The sequence below is a fragment of the Pomacea canaliculata genome, linkage group LG2 (genome assembly GCF_003073045.1).
Source record: "Pomacea canaliculata isolate SZHN2017 linkage group LG2, ASM307304v1, whole genome shotgun sequence".
NCBI classification, from domain to species: Eukaryota; Metazoa; Mollusca; class Gastropoda; order Architaenioglossa; family Ampullariidae; genus Pomacea; species Pomacea canaliculata.
The window spans coordinates 12,631,792-12,655,967 of NC_037591.1; the positions used below are offsets into that span (position 1 = coordinate 12,631,792).

The window sequence follows — 24,176 nt, forward strand, 5'->3', positions numbered from 1 at the left end:
GTCAATAACATTTATTACATTCATTACAAGTATTAAGTGTCAAGTTTTCTTGCTCTCTCACTCTTCCCTCTCTGGTCAAGACAAGACTTTTGCAGACACTATACCAACCTATATTGTGAGAGGAAGTTGATAGCAGCGCTGTTCTGTGTTTGCTGTCCTCTCTGCTTTGCCAGTAACATTTTTAAAAACGATTATCGAGTAAAAACATACGTTCAAAGCAGCAACATGCAAGGAGGGATGCACTTACATTTGACAATGTTGGGTCTTAAATTTTTTTTTTTCATTCATTTACTCTCAAATATACCAGCGACTATTTTTTCAATAGTTTACGAATTCGCTTAGGAATCTGTTAATGTACCAGCTTCTTTGTCGGTTTTTAATGCCGATATATTCTACACATATATGTAAGTGCCCTAACAGTAAGATGTTCTGAGACTTTGGCAATATTTAATGGGAGCAGTAAAGGTTATTGACGTTTTTCATAAGCCGGACAACGACACCAGACGACGGAAGTTCATGGAAGAGGATCTAACCTCCAGCCACAATCAGTTATCTAGGCCGACCATGAAGCCGGTGGGTGGTTTCTTCATCCTTCTCTCCCCTCTGATCATACGGCCGCTATGTTCCTCTACTATGAAATGACCCTTAAATGAAATGCCCGATATGTGCGTCTAGTATGAAATGCCTCAATTAGCGGATAAAGATTAATATGTAAAGTGAGTGTCGTTTAGTCAGTCACAATTCTGTGGAATGTATTTAGTTTGTAGTTCAAAGAGACTTGTCTGTGATGTGCTTTTCAGACCTGTCTGCACATATCCTTGCGTTCCATGTGTATGTGTGTGTGTTCTGGTGATTGATCTGGAACCCCTGTATAGCATGTACCTTTAAAACTGCACTTTTCTTTCTTTAACAAGTTTGTACGGGTACATCAAAACTTTTTCACCGCCAAAGACAGGTGTAGTGTTTGTCCCTGCTCTGCAAGGATTGTACTACTAGAAAGTTAACCCTTTAGTACCTCAAAATGATAAGTGTAGATCATCTCGTTGGTCTAGCTGGAATGTTAAACGTTTTCTCAAACATCAGTTCCATTTTCTTGTGGTTCGTCACAAAGGGCGGTCCGGTGGCGCAACGACTTGCGCCTGTCACCAATACAGTGAAAGTTAGTTGTCCTGGGTTCAGCTCTCGTCTCGGGCACGCTGTTCTTTGTCTGCACGTGGCATCTGTTTACAGGGCTGGTTGCCTTTCCGTGATATACACTTAGTTGCTGGCTCGGTGTAAAACACAAATTCTCCCCCTCCTCGTGTCTGAGGTATCTTATATACTACTTTGTGAAGAGAAAGCAGTGTTGTCTGCTGCTTACCATTTCGGTTTCTAGAGACGCTCACATCTACTCAAAGGATAGTTAAATATTAAAATATTTGTTAACTGTTGTAAGAATTAGTTCTCTTTTGTTGAATCCAGACTTGAGCATAAAGATTAGAAATAAATTATTTTAAGAAACAAAACAAAGGAATCTTCTGTTACATTATGAAACAAACTATTTGCAACACTTGCTCCTTTTTGTTACCTTTGTAAATATAATTTTCTGTAGGGATCAAGGCTCTTTTTTATTATCAGGTTTAACTTACTTTATATTGGTTGCGTGTTTGAAGTTGTGTTTTTTATTATTTCCGTGGTTACGAAGTGTCTGAAGCGATGATCTTGTTATGTTTCTTGTGCAGCACAAATATGTTTACGATCAACATAGCCCGCAATATCCACACTTACAACGCACATTTATGCATGCCACTGAAATGATTACAAAACAACTCCTGCAACAAATAACGTTCGTCCGTGTGAATTTATCTGTTTGACAATTTCTTTTGCAGCCCAGTTATCACCTGGTAACATTAAGTCGTGGTGTCTGTAAATGTGTTTGCACAGAAAGCTTTTTCTTTGAACATATTGAATAGTTGCTAGTGATTTGTGCTAGTGTGAGGCTGTGATTGGGAGGGAGGTGGAGTGGGTGCGTGGGTGTGAATACGAGAGTTAGTGTTAGCGTATGTGTATGCATGCCTTTACCTGCATACTAGATGTTGCGTAACTGGAACAAAGTTTTTGACGTGAGTTATTTCTCTCTGTATGTATGTATGTGTGTGTGCACGCGCACGCGAACTGCCCTAGTTAGTCGCACGTGGTATTTGGCGCTTGCAAATGTTGTTCACATAAGTGCGAGATCTAGGTCCAGAGTCACTGCGCTAGTCTTGTTCACAGATTTAAACCTTAATAAATAACGAATCTACTTTTCAATATTATCTACACCATGATTGATGATGATGATGATGATGATGATGATGATGATGATTATGATGATTATGATGATTATGATTTATTTATAACAATGGAGAAACACTATAACTGATACGTTGTCATTTCGTTTTATCCTTTACTTTTCCCCAAAATGTTATTACATATTTCCCGTCTGTTACAATACTAATTTGAAAGGAGCTTTACACGTAAAACGTCTATAAAGCTATGAGCAACAACCAGACTTAGTTGAGACACTATATATAGACAGTTATGATGCTATTGGCGCGCCTTTTATTATTATTATTCTCTTTGAACATCTCTCCTCCTTTCTTAACACTTTCATATTTCTCACTTTTTCTCTCCCCGTTTTAAGTTTGATTGTGATCAGTTATTTCCTATTTCTTGTCGCATTTGTCGTACAGCCTAAAAGTCATGATCTGTTCATCGACACGCTTGGCGGTCCAGGGGGCACAGTGGTGCGGCAGGACGGCTCGCCAAGTCTTCAGTCCCTGCCTGACCCGCGATATGGCGCCTACCGCTCTAAAGGTCATGCAGGTCAGGCCGGGCAGGAACGACAAACAGGTAACGACTAGACTACTCCTGCTCCACCTTCTTACGTCCCTTGACTGTATACATGCAGCGACGTCATCATTCTAATAATAAAGAAAAAGGACCGAGACATTGTTTATACAAGATAAAGACAGGCCTAAAGGGAGGTGGTGGTCTTGATAAGTTGATTTTTTTTCTTCTTTTCCTTGTCCTTTTCGTTTGAAGAAAAGTTGACATAACATTTCTCATTCTGGGATGAAACAAGTTTGATCCTTTATCATCATGTTCCCTCATTTACTAACCACTCACGTGTAAACAGCTCTATGTTCCAGTAGTGGAGTAGATCATAGTCCTAATGTTTGCAGTCTATATTATGTAACTGAATGAAATGTAGATACTGATAATAGAATTGTAAGCATATTATATACTGGGAAAACAATTTACAATTATTAATTACACTGATTACAAAAGTCACCTGCTCCTGTTCCCGTGCTGGCTCTCGGTGGCCCTGGATACACATATGCTAATGAAATATAAATAAATCCTGTGTGACCTTAACTTTCATAGTTATGGGATATATTGAAATGGATACTTTAGTCTTCTTTCTGCTATACCGACCATAGCGTTTACTTACACAGTGCATGTGCTCTAGTGTATGGACCTGTCATCTGTTGTTGTTGTTGTTGTTTTTCCTTACCTCTATAATGTTTCCCCGTCCTTAGCTCGTCTGTTATGCTTGCTGGTTCAGATTTTGACAGTTTCTGTTGATTGTTCTTGTAACTTTTATTTTACAAATTACATTCAGCTGATATTTTTTTCCTCAAAATTTTAGGCATAACAACAGAGGAGAAGAAGCTAGCCGAATCTGAGGAAAAGCTTCGCCAGTTAAGGAGAGAACTGGAAAGTGTATGTGCAAATTCGTAATTCTTGACAATGAGAATTTATATCAGTTAACAATCGAATAATGTTAATAAATGGGATCATTTGTTCGCGTGTTGACGCGAGCGTATTTTGATTTGGAAATAACGGTAAGGATGGAAGATACAATTAAAGAATCTTTACAGGAGTTTTGACAATTTTTCTTTTCAGCTTAAGAGTCCCAGAGATCAATCGACCACCGCACGTGAAACTGCGTGTAAGTTGACATCCACGACTTTGGTTTATTTTTGGTTGTGTTTTTTTGTTTTGTTTATTTTGTTGTTGTTTTTTTTTTTCGGGTCGGCCGGTTAGTTGGTCGGTCGGTAGGTCGGTCAGTTGTTTGTTTGGTTGTCAGTCAGAGCATACACAACATTTTAGTCAATGTCAATTTAAAACTTTTATAATAGCCATTAATATGTTGTGTTTGTGTGTGTGTGTGTGTGTGTGTGTGTGTGTGTGTGTGTGTGATAGAGAGAAAGTATGAGAAAGAGAAAGAAAGAAAGAAATAGAAAAAAACGAGATATGTTTATGATTTCAACCCAAAACCATTTCGCCCCTACCATTTCGTCCCACTCCAGAAGTCAGTGCGTCCCACGTAGGTCTATTTCGTCCCAAGACAGAAAAGTCAAATCGTCCCAACCACAAAAGGCCATCGATCACCGATGAAACAAGTAGCTATTATTGTCAAATATGACCAGAAGAGCCATACGTTGTTCAAACTATACACAGGCTCAGTTGCGTATTTTAAACAGAGCCATGCGAATAAGTTTAGCCACCATTTTACTTAATAAAAAAGCCCGCTTGATCACGTGATTTTTCTCTTTAGACTATTTTTTTAAATTAAGGATATTGTCATCATTTTATTGTGAACTTGTATTTTGATTTTTTTATCTTATTATTATAATATGCAGAGACTTTTCGGAAACTCCTCTAGCTCGAAGCATATCACGCTACAGCAGTGTACCGACACCAGTCTCGTCTATTGTGAATCCCGCTTTTTAAAAAATGTTGAATGTGCTACTTAAGTCCATATTGTTATCAATTGATAGACCAGAGTTTGCACAGTTTTTGTTTCGTGACACAGCGTGGAACGAAACGACGCGAGGGACCATCGGCAGACCTTCACATGATCTTAGGAATGATAAACTGAAAGTGAGCATCTGTATGAGTCTTCTTCGTTTGTTTCTTTCTTTTTTAACTCTATCATCTCCTTATTCTTGTTTTCCAGTCTTTTTTTCTTTGATTCGTTATGTATTTCCTTCCTTTTCTCTCTCCTTTAATTGCCGTTGTTTGTCGTTGCTCTCTGTCTTACACCATGACGTTGCTTGTCATCGTTTGCCTTATGTTCCACGTTTAGTCTTTACGATGTGAGAAGATAAATATTTGATGTTATGTGTCTGTTCTACAATAAATTCTCGATTTTATCATGAAAATTTCATTTTGACTTTTAACTTCATTTTTAAAATGCGCTCAATTCCATCGCCTGTCTGGTATTTGTGTCTGTATTTATTTTTTACAGCGGCGTTCGTGGTCGCCTTCCGGACCGTCTTATAGCTTTAGTAAGTAAACATAAAGTTTCGGTAAGCTAAAACCTATCTCTTGGACTAATGTTTCTAGTTCTTGTTTATCTTTACATGTCTTCTCGTTAAATTTCATCATTATGGTTTATCAGTATATTCATGTGTGAGGACCTTAGTGCGTCTGAGCGAGTGAGTGACGTTAAATCTTCATCCCATTATGCTATTGGGTTTCAGGTAACGAATTTCCTCGTTTGGAGGTGAGTACCTAACTTACAATTATTCCAAAATTATAGTTTTTCTCAGACATATTGCTCAAAATAACACTTCACTAAGCTGAGAAATCATTTTCTGCTAGAATTCATTACGAATATATTATTTGACTCCACTAGACTACCAAAAATGGTGTTTGCACACCTGTCTGATATGAGGGACCATGGCAGCCGATAAAAAGACAAATCTACAGCCATACTGAGCTCGTATCCCGAAGTATTTAAGAACAATATTAATATCCGTGACTCTTAAGCAGGAAAAACGTAGCCTCGACCTTGATGCCACCAGGGGAGGGGCCGGCGCTCCGGTGAGGGACTACCACGGAAAACCCATCACTCGTTTCCCGACTACCATGATCAGAGATGACACGGGAGGTAACAGAAAAGTAATCAGTGAGGACAGAAAATAAACGTTAACTGACAGACTTACAAGCTTTACTAAATTCATTCTACAATTATACCTGGTTTAATTAATGTATACTAACTCTCGTACTCTGTAAATTCACGAATTGACTCCCCACCTTTTTTTTTTTTAAACACAGAGGCAAAGATTCGTGAAGAGATCCCTGGCAAGATATATTCTTTGCCAGATGACGACAACCCGATTTACGATCCGTTTGGCAAACCTGGAGGTGGCGCTCCAATCAGAGATCGATGGGGAAACAGGGTCACAAACATCTTTGGTAACTTTGAAGGAAAGGTACAAAGCCGAACAGAGTTCGTTTCTTAATCGCACGGAGTGAGTGACATGTTTATCTTAATGGTCACTATTTGGCCAGTTTACCTGGAAGAGACACTGTTAGACTTACCCTCGCTTTATAATTACGGGCCTTTAGCACTAAGAACGGGTCTGATTGGCAGATGAGTCCACATGACAGAGGCACACAGTACGGATGATGATATAACACCATTTGTAACATGTACATGAAAACATGTCATCTGAAAATTGGGGGGAAAAAAATCGAAAGCCCATGCGAACGTTGGAAAGAACTTTCGCTGGCGATACAATGAAAGAGTGATTCAGCATCAATTAAAAATTGAACAGCTCATTTACAAACGAGAATACATCACTTTGTTAAAACAATTTCTTGTTGCATTCATCGGCTGTCTTTGTAAAGCATCGTCGGGGAAGAGGGGATGTTGATAGCCTATTAGTCAGAAGGGTATAGGACCCCATATGCCTTAGAGACAGCTGATTATGTATCATGATGATGATGATGATGACTATTATTATTATTGATGATCCTCAGACAAAGCTGGAGTCCACACAACAGAGGCAGACAGTCCGGATGAAGGAAGTCATGTTGCAAGATTTGAGTATGTGTCGCCTTCTCTTGTGCTGATTTGATGTTATTTTCTCTTGTGTTATTTGGATGTAACTTTCTCTTGAGCTATTGTGACATGAATTTTTCTTGTCCTGCTTGGTGTGACCTTTTCTTGAGCAGTTTTAGTGTGACTTTCGCTTCACGTTTATTACACAGCGCACATGTTTCCATCTTCTCCCTTCTGTAATCATTCTGGTTTGTTGTGGGTGACAACAATTTGCTCTTTTGTTTTTGCAGAATCTCTAATGGAAGAGCAACACAGACAGAAAGAAGACGAAGAACGCCGATTAAGACAGGCAGTGAGTATTATTCACAGAGTTCCGCATAAACTATGTTTACATCAGCGTTAGCTCAATATTACTCAGGGAGCTATAGATAAAAAGAGTGTTTATGTGTTCAGAAAAAAATGATCTTCATCTTCTTTCCTTAAATAACACACAAATAATTATCTGGAGGTAAACGCGCGCGCGCAAACACACCCACACACGTGCTGACATTTGTAGACATTTTTCTTGCAAGATTAGTAGACTGTCTAATTCTATGTCTGAGCAGGACACAGAACTGGCAGAGCTTGTGCGCCAGGGGCAAGTGGGTAACCCCAAGCGTGACCCGATCACGGGAGCCTTAACCAATCAGCATCTGGGATCCTCCGACGTTTCCAAAACAGTAAGGCCCTCTGTTATCCTATACCTGACTTCCCATTCATAATAAGACACACGTGCGTATGTGTGCTGCATGTTTACTAGTCAACTACTAACGACTGATATGACACGCAAAAACAAAACCAAAAAACATGTGACCTTACAGCAAAGACATGAAGGGTTGTCACGTTATTGTATCATCGCAGAAAATGAACTACCAGCCGGTGGCCCCGTCGGAGAAGAAGCAGTACTACGAGACCCTTACTCAGGCAGCCGAGGAAAGAGAAAGGGCGAAACAACTAGAGAAACTGCGAGAGCGACAGGAATCGAACCGGGTAACCGACCAACGAAACAACACATGACGTGTAACAATAGTAATATAAAAAACGTGTTATGTCATACAATCATATCGTCGTACATTAATGGCAACGATAAAATCTTAACATTCCTTCATGTAAATACCTTTTCCTTTTAGGCCGTCTTCTGAAAAAGGCAATTTTTGGGGGTGTTTTGGTAAATAATAAGAAGGGGCTTTTGAGTGACTGACTTCTCCCGTGTTGCAATACATCCATTGCTTTGTTTTCCTTTGTTGGTTCACTTCATAGTTAGTCATTAACTGCATGATACAACAGATGTAAGGCCAGGTCCAAACTCATGTGTCAAGATACCGCATGATTCACTAACATTTAACACAATCTTTCTCTTCATTTTTCTTTTTCAATAGCACTTTGAAGTCTTTGATCATCAGTGGGGAGCCCATGGTGGGGGCGCGCCGAAAGACCCTAAAATCCGCAAGAAAGCCAATCTTCAAAATACTCTCCACTACATGGAGAGACAGGTACACTTGCATTCTGTACTTTTAATTATCATTACTTGTTCATTTGAATGATAAAGTTTTATAATTTCAGTTTACGTTTTGAAAGACAGGCGCACGCACATAAATGTATAGGTGAATTCAATTTAGAAGATTGACAAACACAGGTTTGACCTCAGTGAAGTTGTTAGTATTATTGCGCCAGGTTCTAACAAGAAGAGGGAACACACAAGAGAGGTTGTCTGTAGTTCTATAGAAATAGAACTTCTACACAGAAGACAGTGGGCAGCAGCCTGGTTACACTGTGTTGGGCTGTATGGCACTCGTCTCCCTTTATTAGTCATTGATGTGTTGGAAAAGTTGAGGGGATCAGCCCTTCCCCCTTCCCATCGCAGACGTCTTTTTACGTATTGATAAAAAGACCCGAAGAGCTGTTCAGAGCAGCTATGTACAGACTAATCATTTCTCCATGCCTACTACCCTCATCCGAATAAAAACTTCGCTTATTGTCCTGACATCTGATCCTTTAACTGCTTTCTTCGAAATAATTCCTGCTGCTGTTAACGAAATGTTTCCTTACCGCAGAGCCGCAACGAAGGTGAGCTAAGTACCCGAGACCAGTTTCATTACGGGTATAGAGAAGGCAGTCCTCAGGTAAGTTACCTCTCGGTTCTACGTTAGCTATTCAAGTCTGCTAGAATTCTTCGATGAAATTGTTGAGATACGAAGGTAAAAGAAAAAAGAATCTCAGTGAGGCGATTCTTTACCGCCCGCAGGAGCTAAACGGTTCCATGCGCAGGAAGTATCCTGAAGATGATATCCGACACGAAATGGCATCCATTGTCACTCCCCGACACGTCAAAAGTCTCGTGAAGAGTACCAGCAACAACCTATATGAGTACCCCATTGATGGTAGTCCCAGGGTGAGTGCTTTGCCTTCCTCTGTCTACATTTCTGTCTCTCTGTCAGTTGGTCCGCCCTCTTACTAGTCTGTCTGCAAATAATCTTTGGCATTCACGAACAACACTAAATGATGATGCATTCGATAGTAAGCATTATCCTCATCTAGGTTTTAATGCATGTAATGGTGATTTTGTTCTTTTTTTTTGTTTTTGTTTTTTGCAGTCTCATAATCCAGCACTTCCGCCGTACGCCACCTCCACACAAGCTTACTGAGGTCAAGTCTTCTTCCTGAAATCTTCCCTTCGGACACAAGCTCTCGTTCTTTTTTCCTCGATGGAATAAGCACGACGATAAATTCACTAAACTTAAAATACTCTTAATCTTTTCCTGATTTTGACTCTAACCCAGTACTAGTTTACTGAGCAAACAATTTAATCTTTCTCATCACCGAAGGGGTACTGAAATGTAATAACAGATTCTGGCGATTTACGGTTTTTTATAAGGATGTTGATGTGCAGCTGTACAGATTTGTAATCCTGTTAACTTAAGTAGAAAATAAGCCCATTGCCCTTTCACCGTGTGTACTGAGTTTATACTCCTTGCATGCGGATACCTACGCTGTGATAAAGACTATTGAATGATAGCTATCTTTATGGTTGAGAACGAAATGCAACGCATGTGAGTGTTCAGAAGATGCTAAACAGGTTGGATTGTGTTCAGGTGGTCATCAGATCAGACTGAAGCATGACTTTCCCTCCTTGTATGTTTTTGAATAAATTTGTGTTCCTGTCTTAAGTAAGTAATCGGGAAAATGCGTCTTTTCATACCGCCGTAAAAAAAAAGAAAAATTTTCGATTCAAGTATATGATCGTTTCACGCGCGTCCATGGAGGTCGCTTACCATCCTCTCCTTTCGTCTGGTCATAAAAATCGAAGGCTCCATCTGCTGTTTCAATGTTGAGAAGAACACCCTTACCAAAGTGAAGCCCAACGTCCCAGCAGATTGGTGTTATGATGCTGACAGTATAAAACATCATTTGATAATTGCGTTTATGTAAAACTATTTGTTGACCAGAATTTTACTTATATAAATAATCACTAGAAGTTTATAAAGTAACGATAAAGTGTTACGCTATCAATTAGTTGCTAATCATACTTTGCTTCTTAGCCAACTGATTTTTATCTTTTATCAGTAGTCAACAAAACGCTAGTACAATCATGATAACATTTTAAAGGTAGAAATGTGAGTTAAAAGCAGGTTTTATTATCTCAAAAATCGTATAATTCGAACTTTCGGAGGTTCTAAATCAAATGATCTTAATATTTAAGGTGTTCAGTGTCATCAGGGTTATTACTTTGCATGGTTTAAAATTTTAAGTATTTCTGTTGTACAGTATACAGTATACATGTGATCATTTTGTGATTGAATCACAGCTGGATTTCTACAGGTTCAAAATTATGTGATGTAAGTGTTAATACTGTGACTGACATTAAGCGATTGATAGCAGTTTACGGCTCTAAATCAGATAATAATAGGAAGGTGATGATGCTACAGGAAAAACATAATGTTAAGTAAAATTTATTTTGGAAATATCAAAAAGGAAAATTCAGCATGAAGTGTCTAACGACTTGGTGAGAGGAATTTGTGTTATAATGTTACTGTTAGAATATTGAATAAAAATATTAAATATTGAGCCTCCCTTTTGAAACACCAGTTTTGAATGCTTAAAATGTGGAACGAAAGAACTGGTTAATTCAAGATTCGAGACTCTCAGGTTCCTTTTTAAAATACGCTATAAGAACACAGACGCAAATCATTTTCCGGTAGCTACAACTCTAGAAGCCCAGGATGCAGCGGACCATCTTACCAAGAACACAAACGTCGACATAAAAAATACAGTCTTTAAAATCTAGTAATCATTCAGCTTAAACCTACAATACTACTAATCAAATATTCCTCAATTGAAATATATTGAAATAAACAATCCAATAAACCACATTATGTTACTCTATGGTTTACATGGCTTCAAAAAATAAAACTGCCCAGTAGAGATTTTTTTAGCACTAATACTATACACTGTACCTGGTGATAAAAACATTGAAAGAAATTATCCAAGATATATATATAAAATGCAGAATAAGTAAACATTATACTTCAAAGGGTTGTCAGTTTGCCACTACTGCTGATATAATAAGATAACGATCAAAGCCACTTACTGGCTCACACATCTATTAAAGGATTTCAGGCGACATACGTATTTCGACAATCTTTTCATGTCAAGCGTGTCGGACTCATTTCTTGTGAGCAGATTGCTGCTTAACTGCGTTTTCGGCCCACCTGGAGCCTTACGGAATATGTCCTCTGGATCTTCATAGAGAAGGATGCACAGGTCTCGTACTCTTTGTGTCTGGACTCTTTCTTCCTCATCCAGAGAAATCTGCTCCTCTTGAAGATTGCGTGTGCATATAACCTGCTCCTCCATTCGCTGTTTGCACAGGTCACGTGACCACTTGGCTGCGAGATTGTTGAGCTTTCGTCTCTCGTTGTATTTCGCGTCCTTCATTTCCGTGGGAATCGGTTTACTCGCGGCCCTCGTGTGCTTGACATCGGGCTTGGAGACTTGCTTCAGGGAGGCATTTGCCAAAGTTGGGTCACTCGAGGCTGTAACACAGAAAACGTTTTAATTTGAAAAAAATTATACAATGTATAAAGTATCATATATTTTATACGTAAACAAAATTAGTAATACGTGATAAAGGTTGCTAAAACCTGTGCACGGTATCTCGGGCTCGTTGTGCTAAAAATAGTCGAGAGAACCAGGTACACACATGGAATATGTTTGCAACTTTCTAAGCAACCGTTGTGTACAGACTGCTGGAGCACATGAGACAAAAGGAAGAAAAAAAGCGCTTGTAACGACTGATAACCAGTCTATGGCTAGCTGTAAATGTTCATCTTCTCTTGATTCAAAAACTTTAGCTGTACGTTATAACTCTTAATGAGGTAAATTCATTCACCTTCCACATACAACAAACATTAGAGAAGGCAATAGCGAGAGAGAAGGGAAGAGAGTTTCTTACCTGCACCAGGAATAGCTAGAGAAGCCAAAGGAAAATTTTGCCAGCATTTGATGTTGATATGGCATGGTGGGTGCAGCGAAACCCTGAGGAACTCCATAACTTTGCATGGTTGGTGCAGGGAAACAATGTAGACCTCCATAGTTTGGCTTGGTGGATGCAGGGAAACTTTGAGAACTTCCATAATTTGGCATGGTGGGTGCAGGGAAACCCTGAGGACCTCCATATTCGTACTGTTGCTGATAGTGTGGTAGTGGAGTAAAAGCAGCGTCAGCATTCGATATCATCGCTGGAGGCTGATATCCATATGCAGGCTCTGCCTCGTCGTCTTGTGTAGGTAGTGACTCAAGGTACATAATCACGTCAGGGGGAAGAATAGGAGGAGAGAGGTCAATGTCGGGAGTTAGCCTCGCGGCTTTCCCAGGATCGCTGGCTTGGAACATACTTTGGTATGGCATGTCGTCGCTACACAGGATCTCCAGGAGCGTGAGCTGCTGTGTCCCCAGGCTCATGCTTTGGTTGTAGAACTGCCCATTTGGGTGGGTGTTCTCACTGGGTGCTTGGAACATCGGGTTCTGGACGCTGGTTGTTCCAAAGTTTGCAGGAGGATTTGTACTTGTGGATGTTGAAGCTTGCATGCAGTCCATTCTCCTTTCACTCAAATGTCTGCAAGCTACAAACCAGTTTGCCTTTAATCACAGTGATCACTAAAGACTCCATAAAACAAAGAACAACTATTATACGACACATTTATTTTATAACCTTAATGAACACGTGTTGAAGGACCTGATACAACACAAGCAATGACGGCGAAAGATAGGATGTGTGGTCGACCAGTCGGGATTTTGCATGAAAGTGGCGCCCAAAAATTAATTTCATATGTTTAACTTTGACAGTAATTTTAAAATAATATTATTTAAGCAATAGTATTAGCCATTAATATGTATAATTAAATATTTCATTTATCATTTTGTCACGGCACCGCCATCGTCCCTCTTTCACACTCCCTCGTGCACACCAGCGGAGTCGGACAATTGCGCGTTAAAACAAAATGATTTGCCTGTACGAATCTGCCTACGTTTATTAATAATAAAAAAATAATAATAAACCTAACTATAAAAAAATCAGTCACAAAAGCTCCGAAGTTCCTCTGCTCCAGTTAGGCACACGGTCTCTGCAATGGCTCTTTGACTAGCACTCTCACCAAAATCCACTGTATCTACTATCAAAACTTACTGTCTTGGCAATGGTCCTTCTTTCCACTGACACAATTTCTAACACACTAGTGAGGCGCACTGTCTAGGCAATAGTTCTTTTAGCACAATCACAAAAAAAATCTACTCAATCTACTATTGAAGTTCACTGTGGCAATGGCACTTCGACTTACACAACTTCCAAAATAAACACAATCCCTCTTCTATTCAAGTACACTGTCTCGGCAGTGTCTCTTGCCATTTCCAAAACTCTCTCCTCCCCCAATCCCTTCTCCCCACCATGAAATATCCAATTCCACCTCCTCTCACCCTTTACTCTCCATCCCCCAATCTGTCATCGCCGACTCCCCTCTCGCTCTCAGTCACACCTCTCTTTCCTTTGTTTTTAAAAACATCTAAAATAAACACGCATTCGGGAAAACGTCCATCATTCATACCCTTTCGACCTCGCACGTGTTCAGTACTAATGCTCTGGTCCCTGACACTTTTCTAAAATGTAGATTTGTTTATCTTTTGGAGGCAGGAGGCAGGTGTGGGAATCAGGATCACATGATTTGATGACTCATTGTGATGAGTCTCTCAAAAACTCGCAAGAATTATAGCAGTAAATAAATAGTAGATAATTATTAAACCGACTTTTATACTTGATCAATACGCATTACATTTGATTTTAACGTCTCAACACGGACAGTAATTATTGAATTTAGCCTTTTGGTAGTCGCAAATCGATTTGTCTTCTACAACATTTGGCTAGGCATTTTTTTTTTTTTTTTAATTGACGAAATACCCTCATTCCATTAACTTCCATGGAATCTTTTCAGACTGAATGTACCCCTGTAAATTTTCTCTTTTCTGTCACTCAATCAACCTCCCCCAACCCCAATTTCTTTTTAGATATGCATGTATAACAACTTGCAGCAAAGTCACCTCATGGCACCAGAACCCTCAGATAAAAATAATTAAAAATAGTAATAAAAATGTAATTCTCACAGCAGAGACTACTCACGCGACAAGGCGAGGGTCGAGGAAAGTGATGGCGGGAGCTTGATAACGTGTGCCGCACTCGTTGTGATTTGGTCCTGGTGTTGTTCCGCTGCAACGCCTTTGAAAACCGTGACGCTGATTATATAAACCTGTCTGTGGAAATAGTCACAAGAAGGCACGTGACGTACACGTGTTTAGCCGCAACAGTTTGTGGTGTTCACGCTTACTAACAGCCACGTAACGCGGACAGAGGTCCAAACTCGTCGAGGGTCAACGAAGTAATGACTTTTTTCGTAAGAGAAGTGTTACGTGATACAAATTCCAAGGCTCTTGACTCGGCACGTGTAGTAACAACTGCATCAGATGACTGTAACAATGTCGCCTCTCACGCGCACCGATTAGCACGTGACCAGAAGAGGCGGAGCACATTCGGGGAAAGGTCATTGTGCGGAGGGATAGTTCTGTGGGAGGGGGAGGAGCGCGTCAGCCAGCCAATGAGTGGGATGCTTGCGCCACTCGCTTTTACTATCTTCGCGCGTCTGACGTCCGTCATCTTTGTGACCAATGGCGTGCGTTCCTACTCTCAACCCTCCTCTCCTCTCTGCCATCCCAAACTCCCTGATTATTTTATATTGAGAGACAAGCTAGACTGATATAGCACTCATTTGGCAGAAAGAAACAAAGAAAAAATAAAAATAGAAAGTCAGACAGAAAACAAGAATGTCCACACTTCCCGCTTTAAGACGGTCACAGTATAAGCAAAAAGTTATGGTTTTTTTACTCTAGTCCTATATGAGTATCTGAGAAATGTATTTTACATTTTATATTTGAATGGTTTTTCCACTTTTTAGAAAGAAACGACTAAAGTTTTTGTTCAGCGAAGGTTTTGCCCTTTGCCTTTCAGTTGAGTTTCAGTTTGTACATTGCTATACTAAAAATGTCCCCTCACTACTTAACATCAGCCCTTTGGTTTTCCTATGTTTTAAAGGTGAACTTTACCTATATCCCTCCCTGAATACTAGCTCGATTGTTTGAACTTATTTAGGACATGAAGATGACTTCGCAAAAGCGTGTCCAACAACTCTCGCAGTGGCTGGAAGTGGTTCGTATTGAGGAAAGAACACACATGTAAGACTAAAAATATGTTCTTTCAAAAGCAATAATTATTATTACTATACTGACGAAATTTTAAACATATGTGAGTGTAAAATATGTACATTTCGATATCAATGTTTGACAGTAAAGATTAGGTGTCTATCGGTAAGACTTTACACAGCTAGATTACATGATTTCTCTTGGCAATCAATGAATTTTCGTGAAAGGCTTGACAGAAAATTGATCATATTAGAGAACGAAAACATCCCAAAGCAAAACACCAACAACAAAAAAATCAAAACAACAACAACAACACACATACACATACACATACACACCTAAGTTTTGAACGCACTACATGTCTAACTATAGACGTTGTTTGCAACCCCTATACTACAGACACGTGTCTCGCGATGTTTTCTAATCTAACATACTTTTAGTTTGACATTGTTTGGGCCGTCATTTATTTTACCTTTATCTGTCGTTAGTTTTAGGCTTTGATCTATTTTGCCTGTCGCAATTAACTTTATGCAGCCCTTCATGGTGTTTAAAAGTTGCTCCATCATAAGTTTCATGGCTTCCAAAGATTGAAACCGAGTCGCTGACGTCACGCTTCCGAAGGTTCCCGAGGTTTTCCCTTACACTGAGACCTTTACACACACAAAATCAGCCCCCCGGGAAGCAGAGCCAAAGCATGATGTAACGAGCTTAGCGTCCGTAAGAGCCCGGAGGGGGTCTACCAGCGGGTGCTTCTCCGCCTGTGCGGTGAGTGAATGACTCGGGTGACGTCAGCGGCGTTACGCAACAACATATAGGACGGCCGTGGAAGATGGGCTGACCTCAGGTGTTATTTGGAGAGGCGGAGCCCTCCACACTAAGTACCTATCAAATTACGTAATAATTATTGCCACGTCACAATGTCATCTCTTGAGGTGGAGAGGCGAGGGAGGAGGGAAGGGGTTGGCTTTATAATGGAGCTGGAGGTATCGTGCAGCAGAAGTTGAAGTGAAGAAGTCTTCGTAAAAGTGGAGAGGACAATTCCAGTCAGGTGTGCTACGCCAGATCAAAGTCATGCATAAAATACTTGGGACAAAAATAACTTTATATAATATGTGTCTAGAAAAGGATGATGTTTGTGACTATTGTAAATGTGAAAAAGAAAGAAATTTAAGATTTTTTTGGAAATGTAAAATAAATATTCCAAGATTTCTGGCAAAACTTTCAAAATTATGTGTGATGATGACAAGGATGATTTTAAGTGAACACCTTGTTTTATTTGGATGCAGAAATCTTGCGGATTAAAAAAACACACACCCCAGTTGCAACCATTCATTTGGATACTGCAGCATAGATATAAACTTGAAATTTTTAATGCACGCATGGAAATAAAAGAAGAAAAAAAATGTAAAATAGTGGCTACCTTATACACAACTTGTCGACCAGAATTTAAGCAGTGACTAGAGTTGTAAGGTATAGTTTCTAGGACAGAGAACATAAGCATTCTATGACCTTGGATTTTCAGAAGAGACGTGTGAACAAAGAAAGTGTATCGTCGTTTAATGTGAAATCAGAAAAAGAGAGTGACTACGAACATTAACATTGTGATGCAGTATAGTGTTAGTCATGTAACCTAGATTTACTGACAATGGATATAAAAAAAGGGGGGCGGGAGAGATGTCAGGGACCTAGACCAAGTACTAGGACTGAACACGTGTGAGGGCGAAAGGGTGTGAATGACGGACGTTTCCGACATACGTGTTTTGTTTAAGTGTTTAAAAAAAAAAAAGGAAAACAAAGAGAGCTGTGACTGGAGAGGGAGAGAGGAGTTAGCGATGAGAGATTGGGGGAGGGAGAGCAAAGGGTGAGAGGAGGTGAACTTGGATGTTTAATTGTGGGGATATTGTGTTTTTTTTTTTGGAGTTGGAAGCGAGAAGTGACTGCCGAGACAGTGTACTAGAGGACAGGAGAAGGATTCGGAGAGAGGTGGACGCTTGTTTAGGAGTGTGTAGAAGCACCACTGCCAAGACCAGGGGTGGGCAATTAATTTTCCCAAGGGGCCGCATGAGAAATTGGGATGGTCTTAGAGGGCCCGACTAATATAGTTAACTCAGTTTTACCCAATACTGTATATATAGTATATATACTAGCGGGCGGGCCAGCTGGCGGGCCGGTCAGAGACAGGAGGCGGGCCGGCGTTTGCCCAGGTCTGGCCAAGACAGTGTGTTTTTGATTAGTGCATAAGGAGTTGAGTACACTTCGTAAATGTGAGTAGAAAAGAAGAGCCATTGTGTTAGTGACTGTGTGTTCTGATTAGTAAACAGAGGCAGACTCGTACAGGCGACTCATTTTTTTTTTTTTTTATTTGGAGAGAAAGAACGCGCAATTGTCCGACTCCGCTGGTGTGCTGCAAAGAGTGTAAGCTAGAGGCACTAGCGGTGTCGTGACACATGTTGACATACATTATCTTATATATCTGTTATTTTCTTATATATGTTATATCGCAACGGTGTGAAAACATTATATCTATTATTCAAGACACCATAGGCTATTTTTCATCTATTGTTTGCACTGTCATCCCTCCCACCCATCCACCCCAATTAGGACCGACCCGAGATAAGTGGGGTAGCAGACAGCTTGCTGTGACCCCCATTGATCGAAACGCTAAGCTGAGTAGTCTTGTAAGTAGTCACAAAGGAGAAGTGTGATGTAACATCTGCCACCAAGCACAATGCCGCACGTTGACTGCGCTGCGCCTGGGGCAGCGTCTTGCCGGACACGACACCCGCCTTGTCAACCCTCTCGTTGATAAGCTGAAGGGTTGTGGGGGTGGGGATGAGGCAGGGGTTTTCTTCCCTTGCTTGCCATCAGCGGACGATTGCGTCGATTAAACCATTTTCGACGAATGTCATGAGATTAGGCGCATGGGAGGTCAAGCTCACACATCTCGTGCGTTGCTGCTCCTCCCCACAAGGGGGATGATAGCACTATGACCAAATAGAAACAACTAACTATTCGTTTACTGTCATTTTGTTATCTACGCTAGTGATTTATTATCACTGCTATTATTTTCCTATTTATCTACTCGGTATGTACAGAGCTAGTAACAAGTCATTCAGCACGTACACACATATCATATGGATGGTGCGCGCGCATGCTAGAGATGGAATTGGAACAGATGGAGGTGGTGAGAGAGAAAGGACACCGTGAAATTCGACATCACCCTAAATTTTGAAAAAAACCAAACTAACAAATTTCGCTTCAGAACACGACAAGAAAAGATCAATATAACCCAACACCACATACATGTTTTTATTTCAGGTTCCACTGTTCAAGTTCCTTAACATTCATCAATCAAAATATTTCGCGCAGTATAGCAGCACTAGACAAGCACACAAAAACAATTCTCAACATTGGAAAAATAAAGAACCCCCATGACTATTTTGTTAACCTGGTTGCACTATTTCCTTCGGTAATTTGTAACTTTAATAGAAGATCGTCTGGGTTAAAAAATAGATACAAAATAGATAAAAAAAAAATATTTTAAAAACCCCATAATTAATACTGTAAACAATCGCATTCAATGCAATGAACACCTGCTGTGAGAGAGGTCAAAGTTCAAAATATGTCACGAGAATGATTATCACGGCTGTGACCATGATTATGATGGCTAAAAATACTGAATAAGAACACAAGAGAAAGAAACCCCATTCCTAAGACTGATTTGTCCTAGTCGTTGACAATATCAGATTTCATAAAAAGCATTTAATGAAAAGCCATACATGGAAGTATATTAACCCCATTGCGATGCGTAAAATGTCGTGACATATGCAAGGAGAGTATCGAGCACGAAAGTCAAAAGATACTAAAAATATCTACACCAAGTATCTTTAAAAAAAAAAGTGTAAGATATCAGGCATTATTCTTTCGTCCCATGAATGGATCTGTGAAAATGAAGGACTGGCCAATCAACAGCGGAGGAGAAAAGAACTTAAAGCTCTGCACATAGAAAAAAAAACTGTGCAAATGTTGCGGAAATAATGCCAGTACTCCGTGTTCCTGAATAAATACTGCACTGTCGGCATTTGGCACACATCAAGACAAGCGCATGCAAAACTTTTAGTGAATCCTAATAACAATGGCAAAAAGGCCGAATTAAATGGATAAAGTTAATGATATGATTATTACTTTCGGGAGAAAAAAAAATTGCTTCAGCAACAAGCAAGAGAAGTGCATTTACACACGCATATGCACGCGGGTTGAACAACTAGCCATTTTGTGTACAAGAGTTCACGCAACCCACGTCAGCTCTTCTACGTGTGAAACCACAAATAAGCAAGGACACGCAAGATGGCTACTTCCACGCAAGCTGGCAGTGTTACACAGTCTACAAATCCCTCATAAATTAAGCATATTCAAGTACGTTAAAGTCAGTATTAGGAGATTGCATATGTTTACTAAGAAATGAAAAAAAAAAAGGATTCCAGGGCATGATAACATTCGCAAGTAGAGTTCTCTTTTTCCATGAAGATGAGATCTAGCGCTGATTATTCCAACGAACGTACATTTTGGCGTTTTGCAGTTGCTGCCCTTCACTTCTATTTCTGCGGTGTTTCTTTTTTGCTCATTTTTTTTTTCTTTAGCGAGTAAAGGGTTAATCTTAGGAAACATGAACAGGACGACCCAACCACAAATCCACAAAACTAAAGCGTGTTCTCACTTTAGCTTCTTCAGATAAAGACATTATTTATAATTGTAGGCAGCGCTAGCCATTTTGTAATGCATCCTTAGTACAAAAAATGAGCAAAAGGAGATAAACTTAGGTGGAATGACCAATCAAACAATGTATTGATGTTCGGAAGATGGGGCCCATCCACTCTGCACTAATCTTTCTGAAATACTGGCAGTTCCTCGCTATTATAATTGAGAGATCAAGCAAAGATATGGTTAAACCGGCAACAAGCAAAAGCAAACTTTCAGCGCTTTAACCTATAAAGCAAAAATAGAATAAAATGACGTGAACACATGAGTGAACTAATGAATAAAGTAAGACATATATTGAAATATCGAGTCGATCTTAATAACAAAAAAATAACCCAAACTGGTAAGTAAATTTGATTATAAAAGAGGTATGTGAACAAGAGAAGATCTCGCAGTTGTCTGAAAAAAATCGTAACGATAAAATGAGCCAGACATCAAGCAAACTGCAGACTGAAACACTGCTTTCGTAAAACTGACTTTCATGTTGAGAAATTGCTAAAAACGGGCTTCTATCCACTTCAAAAAATAAATAGAATAATAAAATTGAGTGCGACGAGATTATTAATAAGAACAATTAAGGTGGTATATCTCTAAGCAAACGAATATTAATCAATTTTTAAATTAATTGAGCCATCAGGAAACTTGTACTACTAGTTTTTTTAGGCGAACTGTTGGTTAATGATAATCTTCCCCTTTCATTGCTTCTCCCTATACAGCACCTGTCTAAGAAGCTTAAGCTACGAAGTCACCAAGAAACGTCACTACACGCTCAGTCCACCGCCCCCATTACACATGTTCTGTCATACACAGAGAAAAGCAAAACAAAACAACAATAAAAAAAAAAAGAGTTGAACACCAGAGCAATAAAAACATCAACAGCAATGACAGCACAATGTCACAAAAAAGTACAAATATCGGGACAAAATTTTGTAAAGATGTTAAGTTCTCGCAGCATTAGTAACCGCACTGCTTCAGGTAATCTCGCAGGCCTTGTACGGCCGTGCGGACAGAGGATCCTTGCACACTCTCATCTTTGTTTGCACCTATGATGACAGCTTGCGTGGACAGGGCAACGATCATGGTTTGCTTCTGGTTGTCCGTGTCCTTGCCCTTCATCACCAACAGGTCGGCGTCAGTTTCCAGACGAATGACGGTCCACCTCTTGCCAGCCACCACGGCGCCGGACCCGTACAGGCTGTTGTCGTTGCGAGCGATGGCGTTGGCGATGGTGACCACCTCGTCAGGCGAGCACGAGAAGCCTGGGGCCGAAGCCCACAGAGCCCCGTTCTTGCCATGGATGGCGCACAGCTCCACCTTGTTGGATATGAGACGGTCTGTGTAGGATGACCAAGACATGATAGAAGGTTAGCCTGAAACAGATAAGATTGACGACCGTTTGAGAAAGAGACGCGTCTTTCACGCGCAGTAACAAAAAATCTGTTCTGACAGCAATAGATGAGCGACTTCTTTCATGCAATCAATCAACCCGCAGGGACCGAACGAAATCGACAAATTTAAAAGAACTGGATGCTGTGCTCGGAAACGAAATTATTAAAATTAAGCAGAAAAATGCGACGGCCTAAGAATGATAAACTCTAAATGATTTATAATTCTTTAAATGCAGAGCATTGGCATATTTTTTTGTATATATAACACATAAACTTAAACATTGAATGCAGCAACGATGTTTATAAGACGTGCAAGGTAAAGTGCTTATTGTGGGTTTTACAATTTTATTAATGCTTTTTTGACAGTTTTTCCTCTGTCAGGCACAGCTGTCTCTGAACCATGAAAAGCTCAAGTCAGAGAGCCTCTCTTTGCTGTCTGCATTTCTGCTTTTTTTTAAAATGTGCAGTATAAAGTCACAGTCAGTGATTTCACTGACTAAAGGTTAGCATGAATAACAGCTGAAACTCTCAAGTAAAAGCTTTTCCAAACTGTCGCATTTGATTAGCACCGTACATCGGGGCAGGAAAGACATCGAAACACATAAAAATGCATATCGACGCCTCCTAAATTGTTGGTAAACAGAATATTTTTGTTATTACTTTTTTTTTTGGTGCATGTATGGTGCTAAGTGAGCAGTCAGGGCATGATAATTTTGCCTGCCTCCACTGCTCCCACCTTGCATACTCGACGTACCGTAGCATTTCACACACCCTTGCTTACTGCGAAAGAACTTGGCTGAACGCGCACTATCACGTAGCTGAAAAATTGAAGTGATAATGCCTAATGTCGTGTGCTACTTGAAAAGCAAGCTCAATGCTTTTCATATTTGTAAAATTAAATTATTCATTACAAATATTATGTTTATGTCAAGTGAAAGCAAGTGTGTACTAAATGCCTTTTTTAAAAGTTGTCTGAGAAGCGCGCCAGTCCGATACCCGTGTAGTACAACAAACGTCTCCCAGTCGACCCAGCTGGCGGTAATGGGTAACGGGGTTGAGGAAGGCTGCTAGGGAGAGGAAATAACGCCTCACAACGACCTGAAAATGTCAGGGGACGACCTTCACCATCCCTCCCTTCACCCTTTGCTTGTCCGCAACATTACGAAGGGAAGCAACACGTCGCACCGAAAGCGCTCATCAGCGTTGACCTCCCTTGTCATCATGGACGGAAGGGAAAGGCTTATGGAGTTCAAGCTTTGTGAACTGCATCACTGCATTAATGCTCAGTATAGTTTCAAAGACCAAGGACCCAAGGATGGTAACCACCATGCTGCTTTAGTCACCACAAAGGTATTTGTGGCTAAATTCTCTGGGGATTCTGGAAAACAAAACAGAAATTTCACATTTTCAAAATGTTTTTCTTCTGTTAAGAAACAAATTCCTTGACAGCACGCAAGGCCGAGCTTCATCTGCTATTGGCAGGGTGGAGCTATATATAATCTCTCTCATTAAATGGATAGCAGAAAATGGTGAGTCAAGTCAGGTCCAACTGCGACAGAAAATGGTAGTTCAAGTCCAATCCAACTGCTTTTTAATATTTATTGTTGTTTAGTAAAAAGTGCTTCACCTTGCGGCGATTTCCCACTAGGAGGGGGGGAGGGGGAGAAAACTCCCAGCCCAGTGAACAGGTGTCACACAGTGTCCCGAGACGAGACCTGTACCCTGAGCCTCTCACCGTTCTTTATAAAGGCCAGGTCTAAATGAAATAGGACACATATATACATATATGAACTTGAGCTGCATCATAAAAATATTTCCTGATGCAGAAGTTTTGAGACAACGAGCTTAGGAAATGGCTTACTACTTATTGAGTTGATTCACAATTTGTATCACATGACATGTAAATAAACTATATGCTGCTCGATCAGTGTATACAGTGCACGTTCTGATCAGTTTGTTTTAACAGTAAAAGTTAATCTAGTCTTAATCTCATTGTACATCAATTAAAGTGCAACTTAGATAATATGGACTTGCTTCTTACCCCATGATATGTGGAAGTTAGTAACTGTAGTAAAGCATGGTGTCGAAGTATCGACGATATTATGCTCGCAAACGTTGATACGTAAATTTATCGATCGACAACTGTGCTGGGTCTAGACTTATTGATTAGTTTTGATTAAAATGGTAGCTGTGGTCATATCTGTAGTCTTATATTTCTTTGACCATCAAATTTACTTGTATCTCTCACTTCGATAATATAAAATAAAGGGTAATACAATCTTTTATTTTAAAAGCTTTTTGAGGGAAATTATTTTGATCTATAGGGAACAATATAATTTTATCAATGTGTGTATATTTTTTAATTGCTTACATTGAAGTGATTGTGCCTTTTAATTACATCTGCACATTAGGATTTATATCCTGTTAATGGA

General features: G+C 39.9%; 3 protein-coding genes across 12 annotated transcripts in view; 1 reads left to right on the top strand and 2 right to left on the bottom strand.

Annotated features, from left to right (window-relative positions):
- Nucleotides 1–10,928, top strand: part of LOC112557500 — a 28,215-nt gene extending 17,287 nt beyond the window's left edge. For 6 of the 10 annotated variants that reach the window (XM_025227397.1, XM_025227405.1, XM_025227403.1 and 3 more), the window contains 18 exons: nt 487–573; nt 1,869–1,883; nt 2,712–2,871; nt 3,671–3,744; nt 3,928–3,973; nt 4,841–4,908; nt 5,276–5,315; nt 5,511–5,533; nt 5,800–5,920; nt 6,088–6,245; nt 6,796–6,862; nt 7,108–7,169; nt 7,423–7,536; nt 7,718–7,846; nt 8,236–8,349; nt 8,911–8,979; nt 9,102–9,248; nt 9,451–10,921. In XM_025227397.1, the coding sequence (XP_025083182.1) occupies nt 487–573; nt 1,869–1,883; nt 2,712–2,871; nt 3,671–3,744; nt 3,928–3,973; nt 4,841–4,908; nt 5,276–5,315; nt 5,511–5,533; nt 5,800–5,920; nt 6,088–6,245; nt 6,796–6,862; nt 7,108–7,169; nt 7,423–7,536; nt 7,718–7,846; nt 8,236–8,349; nt 8,911–8,979; nt 9,102–9,248; nt 9,451–9,501 (1,545 nt within the window). In that variant the 3' untranslated portion in view covers nt 9,502–10,921. Of the gene's footprint in view, nt 1–486; nt 574–1,868; nt 1,884–2,711; nt 2,872–3,670; nt 3,745–3,927; nt 3,974–4,840; nt 4,909–5,275; nt 5,316–5,510; nt 5,534–5,799; nt 5,921–6,087; nt 6,246–6,795; nt 6,863–7,107; nt 7,170–7,422; nt 7,537–7,717; nt 7,847–8,235; nt 8,350–8,910; nt 8,980–9,101; nt 9,249–9,450 lie in introns of all 10 variants that reach the window. The other 4 variants (XM_025227398.1, XM_025227404.1, XM_025227399.1 and 1 more) reach the window with 4 other exon arrangements.
- A 465-nt stretch (nt 10,929–11,393) lies between these two features.
- LOC112558405 (cell death specification protein 2-like) lies at nt 11,394–12,416 on the bottom strand. Its single transcript, XM_025228897.1, has 2 exons — nt 12,309–12,416; nt 11,394–11,889 (listed from the first exon to the last, which is right to left on the bottom strand). Exons 1-2 carry the CDS (start codon nt 12,403–12,405, stop codon nt 11,441–11,443), a joined length of 546 nt encoding a protein of 181 aa, XP_025084682.1. The 5' UTR covers nt 12,406–12,416; the 3' UTR covers nt 11,394–11,440.
- An 8,894-nt stretch (nt 12,417–21,310) lies between these two features.
- LOC112557943 (profilin-like) lies at nt 21,311–21,712 on the bottom strand. Its single transcript, XM_025228109.1, has one exon. It carries the CDS (start codon nt 21,710–21,712, stop codon nt 21,311–21,313), a length of 402 nt encoding a protein of 133 aa, XP_025083894.1.
- Between the last annotated feature and the right edge of the window lie 2,464 nt (nt 21,713–24,176).

Bases quoted from the DNA above. Each gene is read 5' to 3' on its own strand.
- LOC112558405 (XM_025228897.1), bottom strand. From the start codon at position 12,405: ATGGAGTTCCTCAGGGTTTCGCTGCACCCACCATGCCATATCAACATC. The intron at 11,890-12,308 runs GTAAGAAACTCT...TCTGTGTTACAG, and splicing joins TCTAGCTATTCCTGGTGCAG to CCTCGAGTGACCCAACTTTG.
- LOC112557943 (XM_025228109.1), bottom strand. From the start codon at position 21,712: ATGTCTTGGTCATCCTACACAGACCGTCTCATATCCAACAAGGTGGAG.